The sequence below is a fragment of the Sceloporus undulatus genome, chromosome 2 (assembly GCF_019175285.1).
Source record: "Sceloporus undulatus isolate JIND9_A2432 ecotype Alabama chromosome 2, SceUnd_v1.1, whole genome shotgun sequence".
Classification (NCBI taxonomy): domain Eukaryota; kingdom Metazoa; phylum Chordata; class Lepidosauria; order Squamata; family Phrynosomatidae; genus Sceloporus; species Sceloporus undulatus.
Genome location: NC_056523.1, coordinates 142,201,950 through 142,219,587, shown reverse-complemented (window position 1 = coordinate 142,219,587; position 17,638 = coordinate 142,201,950). Strand labels below are relative to the sequence as shown.

General features: G+C 40.1%; 1 protein-coding gene and 1 long non-coding RNA gene across 2 annotated transcripts in view; one reads left to right on the top strand and one right to left on the bottom strand.

Moving 5' to 3' along the window:
• Positions 1 to 17,638, bottom strand: part of CACNA1G (calcium voltage-gated channel subunit alpha1 G) — a 539,836-nt gene that overhangs the window by 15,664 nt on the left and 506,534 nt on the right. Inside the window, 6 exon segments of the mRNA XM_042449813.1 lie at positions 35 to 224; positions 4,003 to 4,137; positions 9,532 to 9,672; positions 14,769 to 15,113; positions 16,065 to 16,186; positions 16,298 to 16,376. Of these exon segments, the coding sequence (XP_042305747.1) occupies positions 35 to 224; positions 4,003 to 4,137; positions 9,532 to 9,672; positions 14,769 to 15,113; positions 16,065 to 16,186; positions 16,298 to 16,376 (1,012 nt within the window).
• Positions 6,522 to 10,452, top strand: LOC121921568. The gene is made up of 3 exons (XR_006101979.1): positions 6,522 to 6,569; positions 7,865 to 7,922; positions 10,095 to 10,452. It is a non-coding gene; the product is annotated as an uncharacterized LOC121921568 (long non-coding RNA).

Below are 17,638 nucleotides of genomic sequence, written 5' to 3'. Positions count from 1 at the left end.
ATTTCCATACATATCTGAGGTAAAAGCTTTGTACCTGACTGGGATTTTTGATGGGATGAATTCTTTTCTCCAGAGGAGTCATTATATGTGCTGGTGTCTGGAGCCTGGAACATATAGCTGTCATTTGGCAAAGAATGGGTGCGGCCTACAGAAGGCTTTCTTACGCTCAATAGATCCTTGTTTGGTGAGGTGGTCAGAAGATCAGTTCTGGAGGGAAGTTTCGTCTGAAAAAGAAAAAGAGAGGACATCACAGAAGTAGAAAAATATGCTACTCACTGGAACTTTTACTGACAACCACTACAACAGACATGGGAGACAGAGAGCATGCATGTTTTCACAATGTACAAATTTTACTGAAATCGAATGGAATTTGCACAGATGGACTGACCACGAAATAGTACCCTAATTTTATCCTGCTAAGGTATCACCACACAGAGAACAAATCACATATAAAAAGAACAAAATACAATACAAGGAAACAGAAAAACAACACTGCAGTTATAAACCATGACTATTTCAGGAATAACTGAACAAGCATCATGCCTCAAGGTTTGGTAACAGGTGCATGCTTTGCCAAATATTCATCATTTGAAATGGGAAAGAACAACCCCCTCACCCAAAAGTAAGTGCAATTTTGCTAGGGGCATGTACATTATCTTAGTGAATTTGATTAACAAGTGGGGAGGGATTAGCATCTTATGGACTGTTTTGACCATCGTTGACTTTATGTTGCAAGAAGAAAAAATAGGCCACTTACAAAAGCAGAATTATAAAAGGAGTCTGCAAGTTTATTTTCAGCAATGAAAACAAAAATGGAAAAACATTTAAAAATTATTCCATTAACTTCTAAAAGATAGAAATAGATTGTGACAATATTGTTCAGTGAAGAAGATCTAACCCCAAGAGCATTTCATAGTAGTGTAAAAAAAATAATAAAACCTACCAAAAGGATTTTGCAAATATCCTCAATACAAATGTCTACTAGTACTAATGGCAGAACAAAATGTGAGTGTGCATTGCAAAGTATAATAAAATAGAATAGAATTTATTTGAAAAGAAACAAAAGAAGATATTCGACTGTTGTCCATTTAACCAGCCTTCTCTGTCATGTGGTATGAATCTCATTTCTTCTTTAATCTGATGATTTAGATATGACATTTGTCTGTTTCTAATAATTCAAATAAGCAGTCATTTCTGTTCCACGGCAATCCCAAGTGCTTACATAATTCAGTAAAAATTTCTCCCTTTTGTGATGATACTTTCTTCCAGTTTGGAAAGTGACCCACATTCAGGTGGCTTCAACAAATGTATTTTGAAATTGATGCGAAGTCACAAAATGGAAAAAAATCTATTCTTATGCACAGAGTACATCTCTTATGCACAGAGTATATCTCCCTGTGGTAATTCTTACTATTTAATTCCCCTCTTCTTTGGTCCTTGTTGTCTGCATGTTGTATGTTTACTTTTACATGTGCAGTTCCATGTACAATATTTGATATTTTCAGGCTTGGTTTACAGGTTTTTAAAACATATATATATATATATATATACACACACACACACACACACACACACACACAGAATGGCATTATTTGTACAGGTAACAACATACCCTCCAACATTTTATGAAAACTGGGGTAAGTGTGGACAAGCAACATCAGAGTATGGTCAAGATGTTGAGGAAGAACACACAAGCCAGAAGAGGATGCAGCAGTTTGCTTTTTCCTGAGCATACTGGGAAGGACATGATCGTACCCTCTCCTCTCCCTCCCTGCTAAACCAATTGCTAACTTTTGTATTTTGAACTCAGTTTGCATCAAGTGGAAGTAAGCTGAGGAAAAGGGGAAAAGAGGGTAGAGAAGAAACTGGGATATTTTTTAAAAAAGTTGAAAAAGTGGGATGATAAAAGGATTAACTGGGACTGCTAGATCAGAACAATTTACACAAATTGTGCTGAATTGTTTCAGCAAATAAAATAAACACAGAAAGGAAGAAAGACCTATGAGATTGTCTCTGGGGTTCTCTGAAATAACTGTGCAAGTTCAGGGGATAATGAAGTAATGGTGAAATGTTCATATAGTAAAGAGTGACATAGTCAGTATGTAGAGAGATCTTGTAACACCTTTGAGACTACTGAAAGAAAGAAGTTGGCAGCATGAGCTTTCGTAGACTTTAGTCTACTTCCTCAGATGCATCAGTGAGTCTCATACTGCCAACTTCTTTCTTTCAGTGAGTCTCAAAGGTGCTACAAGATCTCTCTACATACTGATTCTACAGACTAACATGGCTATATCAGTGAAACAGTCAGTGTGACTACAGTATTAATAATAAAAATATTAAAGATCTATGGTAAAGTTAGAAGAAGAACATGGTCATGGTTGGGATAAATGGCATTGTAAATGTTTGCTTATACAACTATTAAAGGTATTTTTGGAGCCCAGTGTATAGTTAATTAGTAACTCTTAGGCACTGCTGGCTTTAGTGTGAAGACAGTAACAGTGATGGATAAATAGAGGCAAGATATAAGATTAGATGTAGAGTCAGATTTCATAGCTAGTTCAATTCATGTGAAAATCAGCTGGGGAGGCAATGCCTGCAGTTTCCTAAGTAGTAGCTAAGTGTATTTTATTTTCCATTTTTGATATAGCTGAAACAAGTGCTGAAACAAAATAGTACTATCCCTATTGTGTTGAATTTCTCAATATACTGAAAAAACTCATTATGATGCCATCAAAAAATAGAGCTACAATGGCAATATTTTTTAAAAGGGTTTTACCCTATTGCATTATAGTTCTGATGTTGTCATTTAAATTGTGAATGCTATGAAAAATAGCTGTTATATATTCAAGATATGCACACTCAATATTTTTAAAATTTGTTAATATTATTCTACACTTGCAAGTAAAGCAGCAGGCATTTTGGGCTGAAATTAGATATCTTAATATTGTCACCATGTTTGCTGAGTAGCACAGGCCCAATAAGCCTTTAGGATCTTCTGGATCCAAAAACCTACATTAAGGTTTATCTTGATAGAGCTGTCAAAATGCTGTTCTTGACACTCAGTATCTTGATTTGAAAAAACAAACAAACAGCCAATTAAAAATATTCATTGTTGCATTCTGAGCTTTTGCATATGGTGCCATGAAGCATGATGGGAAATACTGTCACGGTTTAAAAGAGATGTGTCCCGAATAAGTAATAATTATGAAGGCAATCTATAAATGGTAGAAGACTCAACACAACACACAGCTAAAGGTAGGTATGTGAACAAGAGAAAACAAGAATGGATCCATTAAATGTTGGAAAGTAGTTAATGTCTATTTTACGGCAGAAATAAAGCATTTTGTTGCTACACATCAGCTATAAATATCTAATGTTTCAGGGAAAGATGGTTAAAGCAGGGCTCAAAATACTGGTTCATAATTTAATAAACTTTTATCCTTGATTCTAAGATGTCTGAAAAAAACTTGTCTCCAATGAATGTACAACATAAGCAGCTTTGTCATAGATCCAGATCTGATAGTTTATGTTCAAAAAATTCTTACTGAAATTGACTGCCAAACTATCTACAGATGTTTTTAGAATAATTTGTTCAAAGGAACAGAACATTAAGTGGGATCCTTTATGTCATGGCATTTTCCATGTGTCCATAAACAATGCATTTTGTCTCTGATGTGGTTAGATTATAGACTAGATTAATTTTTCAGGGAGAACGGGCACTTTCTTTGTAAGTAATATGCAAAATAATGCAACAACAACAACAAAAAAACACTTCAGAGGTACTATTGAGGCTAACTTCAAACAGAAAGGTATTAAATACATTTCTTTGAGGTAACATTGAGGGTAACCTCAAACAGAAAGGTACTGAATACATTTCTTTGTTATATGGTTAATTGCAATTACAATTTTGCTCATCTGAAAATGCCATAGCTCTATCACCCACTTGATAACAGTATTTAGAACCCTGTAAACATCAGAATATACAGTGACCAGCATATGTACATTGCTCTCCGGGGCATTAAGTAAGAAAGTGTTATTATCATCAGGTAAAGAGTCATCCGTCAGAGCTAAGGACCAGGAATTTTCAGAGAGTATGTCTGACGTCAGAGACAGAGCCTCCATCTCAGCTAGAGGGATCTAAACAAGGGAGAGATGATCAAACATAAGAAACGAGGACACATGTAAATGTTTTTGAGAAAAAAAGAAGAAAGAAAGCAAGCTAACATCATTATTATCATCTATATAGTATGGTACTTCCCCTTCTATTAAGTGCATTTGCGTCATGCAGATAAAGCCATAAGGAAATAGAGCTTAACCTCTTTTTATTGAAAAAAAAATTCCGAAAAGGCTTACCAATAATGCATGACAGAAATCACCAACCGTACATTAAAGATGCACTGATTGATATACTGTAATCTTTTGAGGGACTAACCTAGGGTGTTAAAACACGACTACTCCAGAAGTAAGTTTTAAAACCTAGCCAATTTACATTTATATGTTACACACTTTCAGAAATTTCCTACTGTTCTGTATCTCCTTCTCTTCAAATGCTATGGCAACATTCCCTGTTTACTCAGATGCGTCTTTTAAAACTGAATTTTGCAAGCTGGGCTCCAAAGAGCAACTGTGCCAAGTGAGGACATGATCTTTCCCCACCCACCGAACATCCACATGCCTTCCCATTACTGAAAAGCCTGTCAACCTACTGTATGGCAGAAGAAGCCACACTTTAAGACCAATCCCCCTTTGCACAGCTCTTTTGGATGGCAATCCCCAGCTTTCAATGCTACATGTTGAACTTTTCTTCTTAAAGTACTAGGATTGCATTATAAGTCTACTGGCCATGGTGAGATGAGGTCTGATGGAATTGCTAGATTGAGTTAGGAATTACTGGTTTCTTACAGCATGGCAAAAGGGAATGCCAAAGTAGCCATTTATCAAACACTATATCTGTTATGTTAAGAATACAGTAAAACCTCCACATTTGCTGGAGCTAGGGATGCAGGACTCCTATGGAAGTTGAAAAACCACAAAACAAACAAACAAACAAACAAACAAACAAAAAACCACCCCACAAATAACAACCCACTTTTTTTTAAACTGTAGAGAACCCCTCTTTAAGAATCTTTAGGTCCTCCAGCACATCTCACAGGGAGAGACTTTTTTCTGCGCTGAAGATAAAAGTAATTCTTCAAGAAAGATCAGTCCAAAGTAACTAGGCACAATAATCCATTAAAATTAATGGAACCCATCATGAAGAATTCAGCTCTTTATTTAAAAATCCTCTCTACATAAATTTCTTTGAAGACCTTAAAGAAGTCCTAGATTAATGATAAATATTTTCCTTTGTATTTTATGGACTATTTTAGATTCTATTGAAAAAGCCATGTCAAGACACAGTTTTTTTACTATTAATCAATTCATAAAGCAGGACTGTCATGGTCCTCATACCCAAGCAATATGTTACTACATTTTAGTATGGAGTGCTGAATTTCTAAGTCATTTCCCCAAAGCTAGGCATCTGATTTGTGGATTTTTATGTGTTTCTCTCTATAAACATATGAGATTTGTTTTTTTGCAAGAAATATTTACACTGCCATAAAACTGACACATATCAATAGCTGCTATTAGATCAAGGTATATTTGTATTCAATGCCATCTAACTTTTCCTTTCTCTCAGCAGTTTTTTTGGGGGCCAACCAATTAGCTCTTTTACTTTAAACATTTAAGCAACTGTGTCCAATGGCAATGAATCTTCCAGGATATAGAGTGGAGATCAGAGTGGCCTATATCTAATCCAGAAATATATGGTTTTGTAAGAGACGTTAAAGAAGGCTAAGCTCATAGATTTGAGTGAACCTGTAAGATAAGCATGCATGAATTATTTTCTGAATTCATGTAGAAGTAAATATTTTGATCACATACCTAAGAAATTATGTAATACAGTGTGGGCAGTGAACCCTTCATTTCTTTCCCCAAATTACAGTGATAACATTGTGATAAAAAATTACAGTAGCTTCCAGATATCTTAGGAAATCTGCCTTTGGCTGTAAATGGAACTGATGGTAAGTTGTGAACAGTTCTCAACCACCACAATGAAAAGGAATTCCTGGCCATCACAAACAAGCATTAATTGGTATTACTAGGTCTTTGCTACCACCAAGTAAAAATATTCTGGTTTTTACTACATTTTTTTATTGACTCCTCAGAAATGGGAGTGACTGGCAAGAGCATAAGCTTATCTTAAGACGATTATAGCATGACCTGATGTGTATTCATTTGGAAGAGAGGAAAAAGAAATTTAGTTCATTAGATCTTAATAGAGTTCAGCAGGAGCATCTAGCAACTGTGTTGTTTTACATAACACAGAAGAAGTAATCTGTGTGGTGAATGCCACAAGAATAGTGGGGGAAACAGTAGGGTTTACATTATGAACTATTTGCTAAGTTTGAAATGTATGTTTCTTTCTTTCAGAGACAGGTGCAAAGCTGGCTATCAATGCTTGGGGCTGCAGAGTGATAAACTGAAGTGAGAGCTACATAAGAAGCTGGTATAGAAATGGACATGGGGTAAGCTACACTCTTCTTGACATTTTAAGTTCTTGCTTCCCTTCCTGGAAGAAGACAGGCATCCTAATTTTAAAGTCATGCCCAAAATTTAGAGTTAGACACTTACATTAGGATTTGCTACATCAGCTAGCAAAAACTGAATACGAATATGGCATTCCCATGGTCAAAAAAGTGACCAAATAATTGTAGGCAATATGGAAAAAAGGTGCTGCAACTACCACCACTTCCCCACAAGCTCCCTAGCAGCTCAGTGGTGAAAATTGTGTGCAACCTCTGTTTGTGCACGAAACATATATGCAAAATCTGTAGACCTTTTTTTTACTATAGCAGCAAACCAATGTGGGCTGATGGCTCTGATGGCATTAGAATGAATTTACTACCTGACTGCCACTGAAGCTACCAGCCTCCGCTTCTGAAGGTAAAGAGCCACTTCTAACCCCCCCCCCCACTCCCACCCTGCTGGAGAGGGATAAAGCTATACTGCCAGTCTTTCTGGAGAAAAGAGAGATGAAGAAGTACAGCATCAATCCAATCCATGTGCATATGGTTCCTAACAGCCAGGAAACACCCATCTCTTACCAGCTACATACAAAAAGAAGGAATTTGAAGGTTTTTCAATGTAATGGGAGCAGTGTAGCCCAAGCTACATTTTATTCACACTACTGTCATTCTGATGATGACACTTGATGGTTTTCCTATCTTGAAGTCAAGACAGGCTAGCTTTTTACAAAGGATTACATCTGTTGCTTTCAGCCAGCAGCACTCTAGTGCTAAAGACCGATTCCCATTGACCTCAAGAAACACTACTGAAACTTTACATGGTTAACCAAAACTTTTCAAAGCCACCCAGGGCTGAAAGTCCTAACAATTAACATGAGGACTATTCCCAGAATGATGGTACAGAAAATGAGGCAGGCAATTAACTCCCTGATATTTCATTTTAACCTATGAAATGTAAATCAAATCAGACAATGGCCTGCATCTTCTTCTAGGCTTGGCTAGAGTAGACTCATTGAATATATTAGGTTTATCTTTGTGTTGATTCACCATTCATGAATCGACTGAATGGGTCTATTCTAGTTGAGACTGACCAACATGATAACATACTATAAATGTCTATATAGCATTTTTGTCTGAGAGATAAGTATAATAATCATGCATTTAACTGTTTACTTTTAACTGCCGTCATTAGAACATACATATTACAACAACTGAACAATTGGTGGCTGGGGATACCATCTACAATACTGCACTGGTGGAAGCAGGCTTTCTCACTTCCTCTCTCTTCATTATAGTGGCCTCCTCAATGCACTGACATTACAACCCAGAAGACTGCAGAAATCAAAGAATGGGGTAAGCTCAGGAGAATTGGAGTTTTGGCCACTGCTGAATGTGGTGGCAGTGGGGAAAGGAGATTTCCAAAATTAGGGAAAGATTTCCATGAGAAAAGCCATTCTCTCCATAGAAATCCAATGTTTATGGAAGTTAATATCATCAAATCTGTAAATTATCCAAAGCAATTCCTGTTTTTAATTCATACCAGTTGAGGGTTGGGCACAGCTGTTTCCTTTCTGAGGATCAATTTCAACAGAAATGCTGGGCACACACAAAAATAACCTTATACAAGCAGGGCTCCATATGACCTGTTGCACATTTAAAGGGTTCTTAACCCATGTGACTGTATATGCACGATTTTTATGCCAGCAACCGCTTTCACAGATGGAGGCTATGAGGGTGGACACATGTTGCAAGACAGATATACACAGGTACATGAGTTAAGAAACAGCTGAGAAAAGAAAAAAACTTGTTTGGACTACATCTCTAAAATCCCCCATCAAAATTGGGTTTAAAGATGTGGATAAATCTCTCCAGATTTAAAAGTAGATCAGGTGATGTCATACTTTTAAAACCTACCAGTTTGCTAAAAATGTCAAGACTTCATTTGTCTTTTAAGGGTATGTATGCCTCTTTTATTCACAGTGTTAGCACCCCTGGAACTTTTACACAAGGCACTGGTATGGCTGATTTGTGAATTAGCTTGACTAAGCCACATAAAGGTACTTTCTGATTCACAAAAACAAATCTGTTCTGTAACATATGGAAGTCAACAGGAATAATCATTTAACTGCTATGCTCTTTAATATTAGACTAAAGCTTTAATAATTAAAGTTTAAATTAATGTTTAATTGATTACAATATTTTAGCTCAACCAGGAATATGATTTTGAACATACTGTATATCATCCTCTGCCTTCACATAGAAGAGAAGCATAATTTGGTAGTCTAATAAAGTGCAATTCAATTTTAAATTACAGTCTGTTTTGGCACAATGAATATACCAAACAAGCTGGCAGCAATCCTACATCCCACAACCCTACGCTGGTCTATGGTTACAAGCAAGCCAGCTCTTCATTCTTGACCTCCTTCATGTAGCCTAGAGACTTGGACCCAGGCTTCCATGCAGATTAATGGAAATGTTCACAGAAAAAACATCTCATCTCTCTGCTGTCTTCATGACAATCATATATATATATATATATATATATATATATGAGAGAGAGAATGATGCAGTACAGCATTATCCTATGCATGTTTACTTCCAGCTCAGTATGGATAGGACTGACATCTTAGTGAACCATATCCTAACAGGAATGTAATTATGGCTGCATTCCTATGCATACTGACTTCTTTACTGAACATGCGTAGGTTGGTCAGTAAGTAACACGCATCTTATTGTGAACAAAAAGAAATGCATTTGCCATCCCATAAAAGTAGTGCAATCCTGGATATGCCTACTCAGAAATAAGCCCCAGTGAGTTCAGTAGGACATACTCCCAAGTATACAGGATTGCACTTTCAGCTTCAATAGACCTTCTTTAAACCAAATAACAAAACCACTCTTTCTCAAAAAGGTTTCAGTCCAAAGTTAGATAGAAACTTTGCAGGAAATTAGTAATATTAACCTGTTTCTCAGAGTTGTAATTGTCAGTAGTTGGAAGGGCATAATGATGGCACACAGAGCCTGACAAGTTGTCCATCAGCTTCAACTCTCCTTCCAGAGATTCCTGGATCAGCAGTGATATGGTATCAAACAAGTGTCTTTCCTGGAAGGAGTGCCATATAGCATGCAGAAGGATAGGCCAGGCCAAAGAGAGAGGGTGGGGAGGAAAGATAAAGATAAAGACAAAGAGAGAGAGAGAATTTGTGATTGAGGGAAAGATTGTGATTGAGAGAGAGATGGAAAGAGATAAATTATAAGAGCCAGAAAAGAAAGAGAAGAGAGATAGAGAAGAAATGTTTTCAGACAGAACAGCAGTTGTTGAAATGGTAAGGAAGGGAAGACAGAGACAGAGAGGAAAAAAGAACAGTGCAGTAATACCACGGTCAGAACCTTTCTGAGACATTACTACACATTAGACCAAAACTAAACATAGCGATGCTTTAAGGCTCGTGGGACACATTACATTCATCTGAAGTGACTACAGACAGCTATTTACTAATTGACAAAAGTACACCTACTTTTCAGGGTGCTCATACTTGACACAACAGGAAACAGTTGCAGCAGAACTAAACAACAATGCGAACAATTTCAAATGGAGGTGGGGATGGAAGCCCAGCGTTAAAAGCCCGAAAAATCCACGCATTGGCATCACCGTAACCATACAGGAACAGCAGGACTCTCTGAGGTGCTGGATGGATGACTTGCAGTGTCTTGTGATTAAAGTGCTTGGGGGATCTCTTGAAAATCAGCTTCCACAGATGTTCAGCCTCCACAGAATGCGTGTAAGATTAAATTTTCAAAAGCATGGAAAGTGATTCAACACAGTGGCTTTCAGCCCCCTGCTTTCTTTGCTGGTGCCAGTATGCATGGTCTTTCCTTCCAGCACTAGCAAAATTAGATGACTTAGATCTCCTTCATATGTTGACTAGGAAGTGTGACTGGTATTTCTCAAGGATGGATTCTATTTTGCCTGAGTCAAGAGTAGCTCACCCTGAAAACTGGAATCACATCTAACAGGCAGATCACATGCTACTAAGGGAACTTGCTGCCTTGCCCAACCTCACAAACACAAAGGTAAGCAGCACCTACTTAACTCCAGTTTTGGAACCAGCAGAAGATCCAGAAATGAGGAAAGGGCAATCAAACTGATTTGGAAATCTAAACTATGCCCAGACCTTTTCTACTGGATGGGGAAAATCTGTTGCCTCATGCTTTCAGCAAAAAGTGAATGCTCGTTTCCAAGATCCCTTCAAAGGCTTCTTTCCATCTCTCATGCATCTGTTTAATCACTGAGCCAATGGATGGGACATGGCAACAAAGGTTTCAACACTACCACTCTCTATTTTTTACCCAGCATGACCATTCTCCAAAAGACACCATCGCTAACAAATGTCCCTCAAAAAAATTGTTCCATGAATCAGCCCTGCCTCCTACCACCCTTCTCACAGTGGCAGACTGCCAGTTGAGGAAGGATAGTAACAGAGATAAGATGAACCAGTAGCAAGAGGCTGGGTAAAGTTTGTGGATCTGAAAGGAGGGAGATTCTGGAAAGAAATGGGTGAAGCTTCTACCCACCCAGTCATGCTACAGTAGGAAAGGCTGAATGTGCTGCTACATGCGAGCACAGGACAAGTTGCACTGGCCCTCAGAACTGGATGACTACTTGGAAGACAGCAATCAAAAGAAATGTTAGAGCCAGTGTGGTGTAATCTGAGAGTTGGACTATGACTCCTCTGGAAACCAGAGTTCAAATCTCAGCTCAGCCTTGTAAACCCACTGGGAGATCCTGGACAAATCACACTTTCTCAGCCTCAGAGCATGGCAACGGCAAAACTCTTCTGAAGAAACTTGCCAAGAAAACTCCATGGTAGATTTTCCTTAGGGTTGCCATAAGTCAGAAATGACTTGAAGGCACGCAACAATTGGCCCCATTATGACATAAGGGCATCCAAGCATATGGGTAGATTCCCACTCTCCAAATTCACATATTAAGTGTTCAACTTATGAAGTAGGGCACTGTGCTCTCAACAGAATACATAAATGAAAAGTAGGAAATGACATGTATATTCTTGTTCTGTTCTGGAGCATCACAGCTTTCCCCTTCTGCTGGTTGCTGGGCCTGCGAAGAGCTCCTTCTTCTCTTTGTCTGCTATGTGAACAAACTGAAAATCAGGAGAGGATGTGTGTGGGTTTTGTGTGTTCAGGTGTGTGTGTGTGTGTGTTTGTTGCATACACGGAACATGCAGGGCACTTAAGCCTGTTTCCCAGCATGAGAAGTTACTTGACTTTGGGGGAAACTACAGTATGACAGTAGTGGGAGCTACTGGATCCTACTCCAGTGGGGCAATGAACCTACTCAGAGTTTTAGCCCAATGTTTAAAGGAACTATCCAAGATGGTGAATATATTCTATGCCCATAGTCAGAACCTTGGGATCACTCCTTTAAAATGTAGACTAAAATCTGGAGCCACAAGGTTGTGAGTTCAATTCCAGCCAGGGGATCCAGGGTCGACTCCTTCCGAGGTTTCTAAAATGAGTACCCAGCTTGTTGGGGGCAATTAGCTTACATGTTGTAAACTGCTTAGAGACTGCTTAGTTCACTATGAAGAGGTATAGAAATGTAGCTGTTATTTCTATTTCTATTGGGAAGAATTCATCACCCAACTGACACCAGCCATCTCTGCACAAAATATGAGGCCTCTTTTGCAGGGATGGGAACATGTGTTATCCTTCAGATTTTGACAGAGTGTAGATCCTATTATCCCTGAGCATTGGCTATGCCAATTAGAGCAGATGGGAATTGAAATTCAACATATTCTGAGCTGTCACAATTATTCCATCCCTATTTTACAAGACCACTCATCCCTCCACATTTGCAGCTTTGACTTTTGGGGATTTAATTATTTACAGATTTGATTAATGTGTTCTTTCTAGCAATATCTAGGTTCTCCAGCACAACTCTGTGGTCAACTTTAACAAAAAGTCTCTTTGAAGGAGCTAGAGATTCATAGACAGAACATTCCACTATGCATTTCTAGCTCCTCCAGTACAATCTTTGGTCAATGCCTGGCAGATGTTGACCACAGAGTTTCACGGGAGAACCTAGAGATACCTAGAGAGGTGTTCTCTCAGATAAAAACAGTGTTTTTTGTTATTTCAGGTTTTTCCACATTCACGGGGGTCCTGTGCCCCTAACCCCAGCGAATGTGGAGGGATGAGTATAGTTGCAAAACACAATTGTTTTTCCTCAGGACTGATGGGGATCTGAGTAAAGGGGGTCATGGGTGGTTTATCACAGCTTTCCTGGAACACAACTATGCATACTGTCTGAAACTAGTATTATGATATCATCCTTATACCTCTCATAGTTAAGGGGCAAAGAATAGCTTGCACAAGCAGTTTCTAACGCAACCTCTTTCCAAGAAGCACTTGTAACAGCCAGAACTTCATGTAAGCTTTTCCAAAGCTAGAGCCTTATGCTGCAACCCACTGACCTGGCCTTCCTCAATGAAGTGCCCTCCACATGTGTAGACTCATAACTCTTGCTGTCACAAGTTAGCATTCCTATGCCTATACTGGGTGAAAATGATGTGTGTCATAGCCTTACAGTTTTTGACGTCACCAGGTTGAGAAAGGTTGAGGAAGGCTGAACAGACCTTTTGATTTCTGTTGATGAACCCAACCGCAATCCTAATTACCTACTTTCCTTTGGCTCTCCACAGCAATTATTAAAGGTCTAGTCCTTTGAAACAACTTGTTCAATACTATGAACACCTAAACTAAATTGAAATGGACTTATTCTATAACAAATGGGTATAAGATTGCAGCCTGATTCTCTGTTATTGCCAATAGAGCTCTGTAAGCAGGACTGAGAAGGCCTAGGAGCTTTTGAAAATTTTACTCTGATTTCCAAATGTCACTTTGGAAATGTTGCCTCAAGTGCTTACAGCGGAATACTAATATATCACATGTAGCTTTTAAAGCAATATGATGGCTGGTCATTTCAAAACCATACTTTCTACGCAGGCAAGAGCCAATGTGTATGATGACATGAATTTCCACAGTAATAATCTCACGAACACAGTGCATATATTTTACAGAACATGCAAGCAAAGGAGCATGCCAATCACATCATTTTGCAGGGTTGTACTAAAGGAGCTGTATTCCTCTTTCAGCATCTATTCATACACCACTTGGAATACCAAGATACCCAATGACAGGGGGGAAATACACTGAAGTTTGGAGTGTCAAGAGTATCACTTACCCAAGGCTTTTAAAGAACAATTTGCAAATTATTTTTCAAAGAATTGAAAAAAGCTGTTTCCCAAAGTTTTTGTACAATTTGAATATTTTTGAACTGAATTTAATTCTTTTGAATTATTTTGACAGAAAGAGCATAAACAGACTAGGCACCTTTCTTGTTGTCATATAAATAATATGATAAACTAATTAAAAATCACCTGATAATCTAATTGATGGCTGCGTAATTTATAATGGAATAAACAAATACTAATAGTGATAACAGAGCAATAGCTAATGTGAGAACTGGTGGAAGCATAATTTACACACACACACACACACACACAGAGCATGGTTTTCTTACAAATTTTGAGTGATTAGCACTGCCCATATCAGAACACTTACTGAAGATAATAAGCAAAATAATGCAAATTTCTTTTGTTGTGGAAGGATAAAAATATAACAGGCCTAGTTGTAACTGGCTGATATCTGAATATTATGCAAACACACACATCCACTCTCCACATTCACCTAGAAAAGCAAGCTGGTATCGCATGCAGTGCTCTGCCTGATGTGTCTCACCCACTAACCCATCCTTTCAGTCTCATAGCTCCACTGGAAGTCTGCTGAAGGGAAGGGATCCAGGCCTTCTGTATACCTTCCCTCAGACCTTGGCAGTTGTGAACAAACTGTGTCCATGGACCCTGAAACATGTTTGATCTTTTCAGTTGGTGAGGATGTATAATGCTCTTTTTACTTAAGTACAAATACCAATACTGTATGAAAACCCAATACAGTACATAGTCAAGGCATTATGCTACACAACTGAATTTGGCAGAGAAAAAGGAATACACCTCCCTTGTATAGTAACAATACACTTGGACTTTATGGTTTTCTTCATATGCTATTTGAGAAGAGCATACGCCACTCCCCACTTCATCCACCACCTGAGATTCTCACCATAGGGTGAATCAATGACAGCTGAGACTCCATCTTGATTTGCATGGGATTGGCATAACCTCCAGGGCTCTCAGGGCTCTCTCCTCCATTACTGCCCATCCACATGAAAGGGTCAGAGAGAGGGTGCTGTCCTGGGCTAATTGTCTTCATTTCCATTTCTAGCTCCAGTTCCAGTTCTGCTTCTTCTTTTGCTTCCTTGTTGCTTTCCTCCAGGTGCTTCATCAGTACAGCAATCACCACATTCACTAGGACAAACTGGGCTGTTAGCACAAATGAGACAAAGTAGATAGGCGAGATGACAGTGTTGTAACAGGTGGATTCCTCATCACAGTCTCTCAGTGTGTCCTAGAATGGAACAGAAGGAAGGGAGGTTGAAACAGTTGAGGTTTGTGAGAGAGCTATAGGCAACTATCCACTTGAATTTGCAGTTTGGGCTGCTCAGCTTCCAGCTTTAAGCCCAAATAGCTTTTAGACGAGTGGGTAAAATCCACCATAGGATTTCTGTAGATGAATTTCTTTGACCCCTTCCCCAATGTTCCTGTGGAATTTCTGGAACCTGATCACCAGCTTTTGTCACCCAGAACCTTCCTAGAACTCAGTGTTCTCATCTCCAGAACACAGCATTTGCAAAAATTGCTCATTCACCCACATGCACAGTTCTTCAGAAATTCAGAGCATCACAGGGATCACAGAGCCTTCGTGATGGCTGCAACTTGTACTGTACTTGTACTATCCAGTAGGTAGGATGGATCTATGAGTCCCAAAGAGAGGGCTATAACCCTACGGTGTTGACCACAGCATCTGCCTTTGGTATGTGCCTAAAGATCCCCCCAAAGGGCTAGCCAAACAAAGAAAAAACAACACCCTTCATCTGTCTTTGAGTTTGTTTTACAGTCATTGCTTTGAAAATGACACTGTTTTGAAAGTGTTCACTTCATTCAGGAAGCATTGTCCTTGTTCTGACTTTTGTTTGCTATTAGTAATGTTAAACCTGACCATTTTGATGATGTCATGATCACAGTGTGAGCCCTGATTGGCTAGGCTCAACCTGTGAAGGATGGAGGAAGGACAACAAAGCCCTAGCCAGGAAAAATAGAATTGCTGAAGCAGCAGCAATAGCAGCAGTTAGAAGAAACTGGCATCAAGCAAGATTGAGAAGGGAAATCAATCTGTAACACACAGAGATACAATAGCTAATCTCTGCTTTAAAAGAATCAAAACAGGGAAATATTCAGCACAGCTCCTCAAACCATGCCATCTTCTTCTACTCAATTCTCATTCTAATGCAGATTTTACCTTCATTATTCCATTCCAGTTGTCCCCTGTGGATACGCGGAAAAGTGTGAGGAAGGCCATCCCAAAGTTGCGGAAAGTTGCATGCCGCCCCAGTCCCTCACAGGGATGGGTGTCATCACATTCTGTATGACCAACCAAAATTAAAACAATTGAAGCACAGATTTCCTTAACAAATACTCCACTTTCTTCTGCCTCCACCAATTCTTTGCCAACAGGTGGAGGATATAACTCACCAAGGTCTCCAAACAGCTCTACTCCAAGTGCTGCAAATATGAAAAACAACAACATGAAGAGAAGGCCCAGATTCCCCACCTGTGAAGAAAAAACAGAGGGGAAAATCAAAGCTTCATTGATGCATGTTTCCTCCAATTAACTCTCATTGTGGGGGGATACCCCACCTTAGTCTGCACTATAAATGCAGCCTCTCCTTCCTCTGTCTTCTTAGTACTATCTAACAATCAGGAATGGTCCAGGTTGGGAATCCCTGGTCTAGATCATCCCATTTATTTGTGTGGAAATACAGCAAATGGCTTGTCTAGTTTACCTGGTTTGATCTGATATACACCAATTAACCCTCCATTTCTGAAGCTGTTTGTGAGGAAGCCAGTTCCTAATTAAGCTGTTGCTAACTATTCAGTGATGTTCCTTGTTCATAGTTTGAGAAATGCAAGGTTGTTCCAAAACATTTTGATGCGTGAGATAAAGGACAAGACAGCACTCCCTCCCTATTTCATGTACAGCAACTAGGGGCTGCTAGACATGTACAACAACTAGGAATGGCCAAAACTGGAGATGGCTCCCATACTTTTAATGCAGGGGTCGGCAACCTCCAGCCCGTGGGCCGGATGCGGCCCGCAGAGGCCTTCTAGCCGGCCCCTGGCTGCTGTTGCCGCCGCTGCCGATTGCGGCTTTTTGCCACTCTGGGCACCGCCATTTTTTTGCCCAAAATGGCGGGAAAGTCTCATGCGATCTTCTCTGAGGTCGTGTGAGACTTCGCCGCCATTTTGGGCAAAAAATGGCGGTGCCCAGAGGCGAAGTCTCGCGCGACCTCAGAAAAGGTTGCGCGAGACTTCGGCCTCCAGGAGGCCTGCTGTGGCCGCTGGAGGCCTCAAACAGGGCTCCGACGGTGGCAGCTGGCCTCTGGGAGGCCCGTTGCCGTCACTGGGGCCCCTCAGAAGCCTGGAAGGGCTAGGACGCATGCGCGGGTGTCCACCCTCCTCCTTCCCGCCTCGGATCAGGGCCCCCAGGCCCTCAGAAGCCTGGAAGGAGCAGGCGTAGGAAGCCCGCTTGGGTGTCCACCTCCTACCTTCCCGGCCTCTCAGGGCCCCAGGGCCCCGAAAGCGGGAAGGAGCAGGCTAGGACGCCCGCGCGGGGTGTCCCTCTCTCCTCCTCCCGCCTCTCAGGGCCCCCAGGGCCCTCAGAAGCCTGGAAGGAGCAGGCTAGGACGCCGCGCGGGTGGTCCCTCTCCTCCTCCCGGCTCTCAAGGCCCCCAGGGCCCTCAGAAGCCCGGAAGGAGCAGATAGGAGACGTCCGTGCGGGTGTCCCTCTCCTCCTTCCTGGCCTCAGGGCCGCCA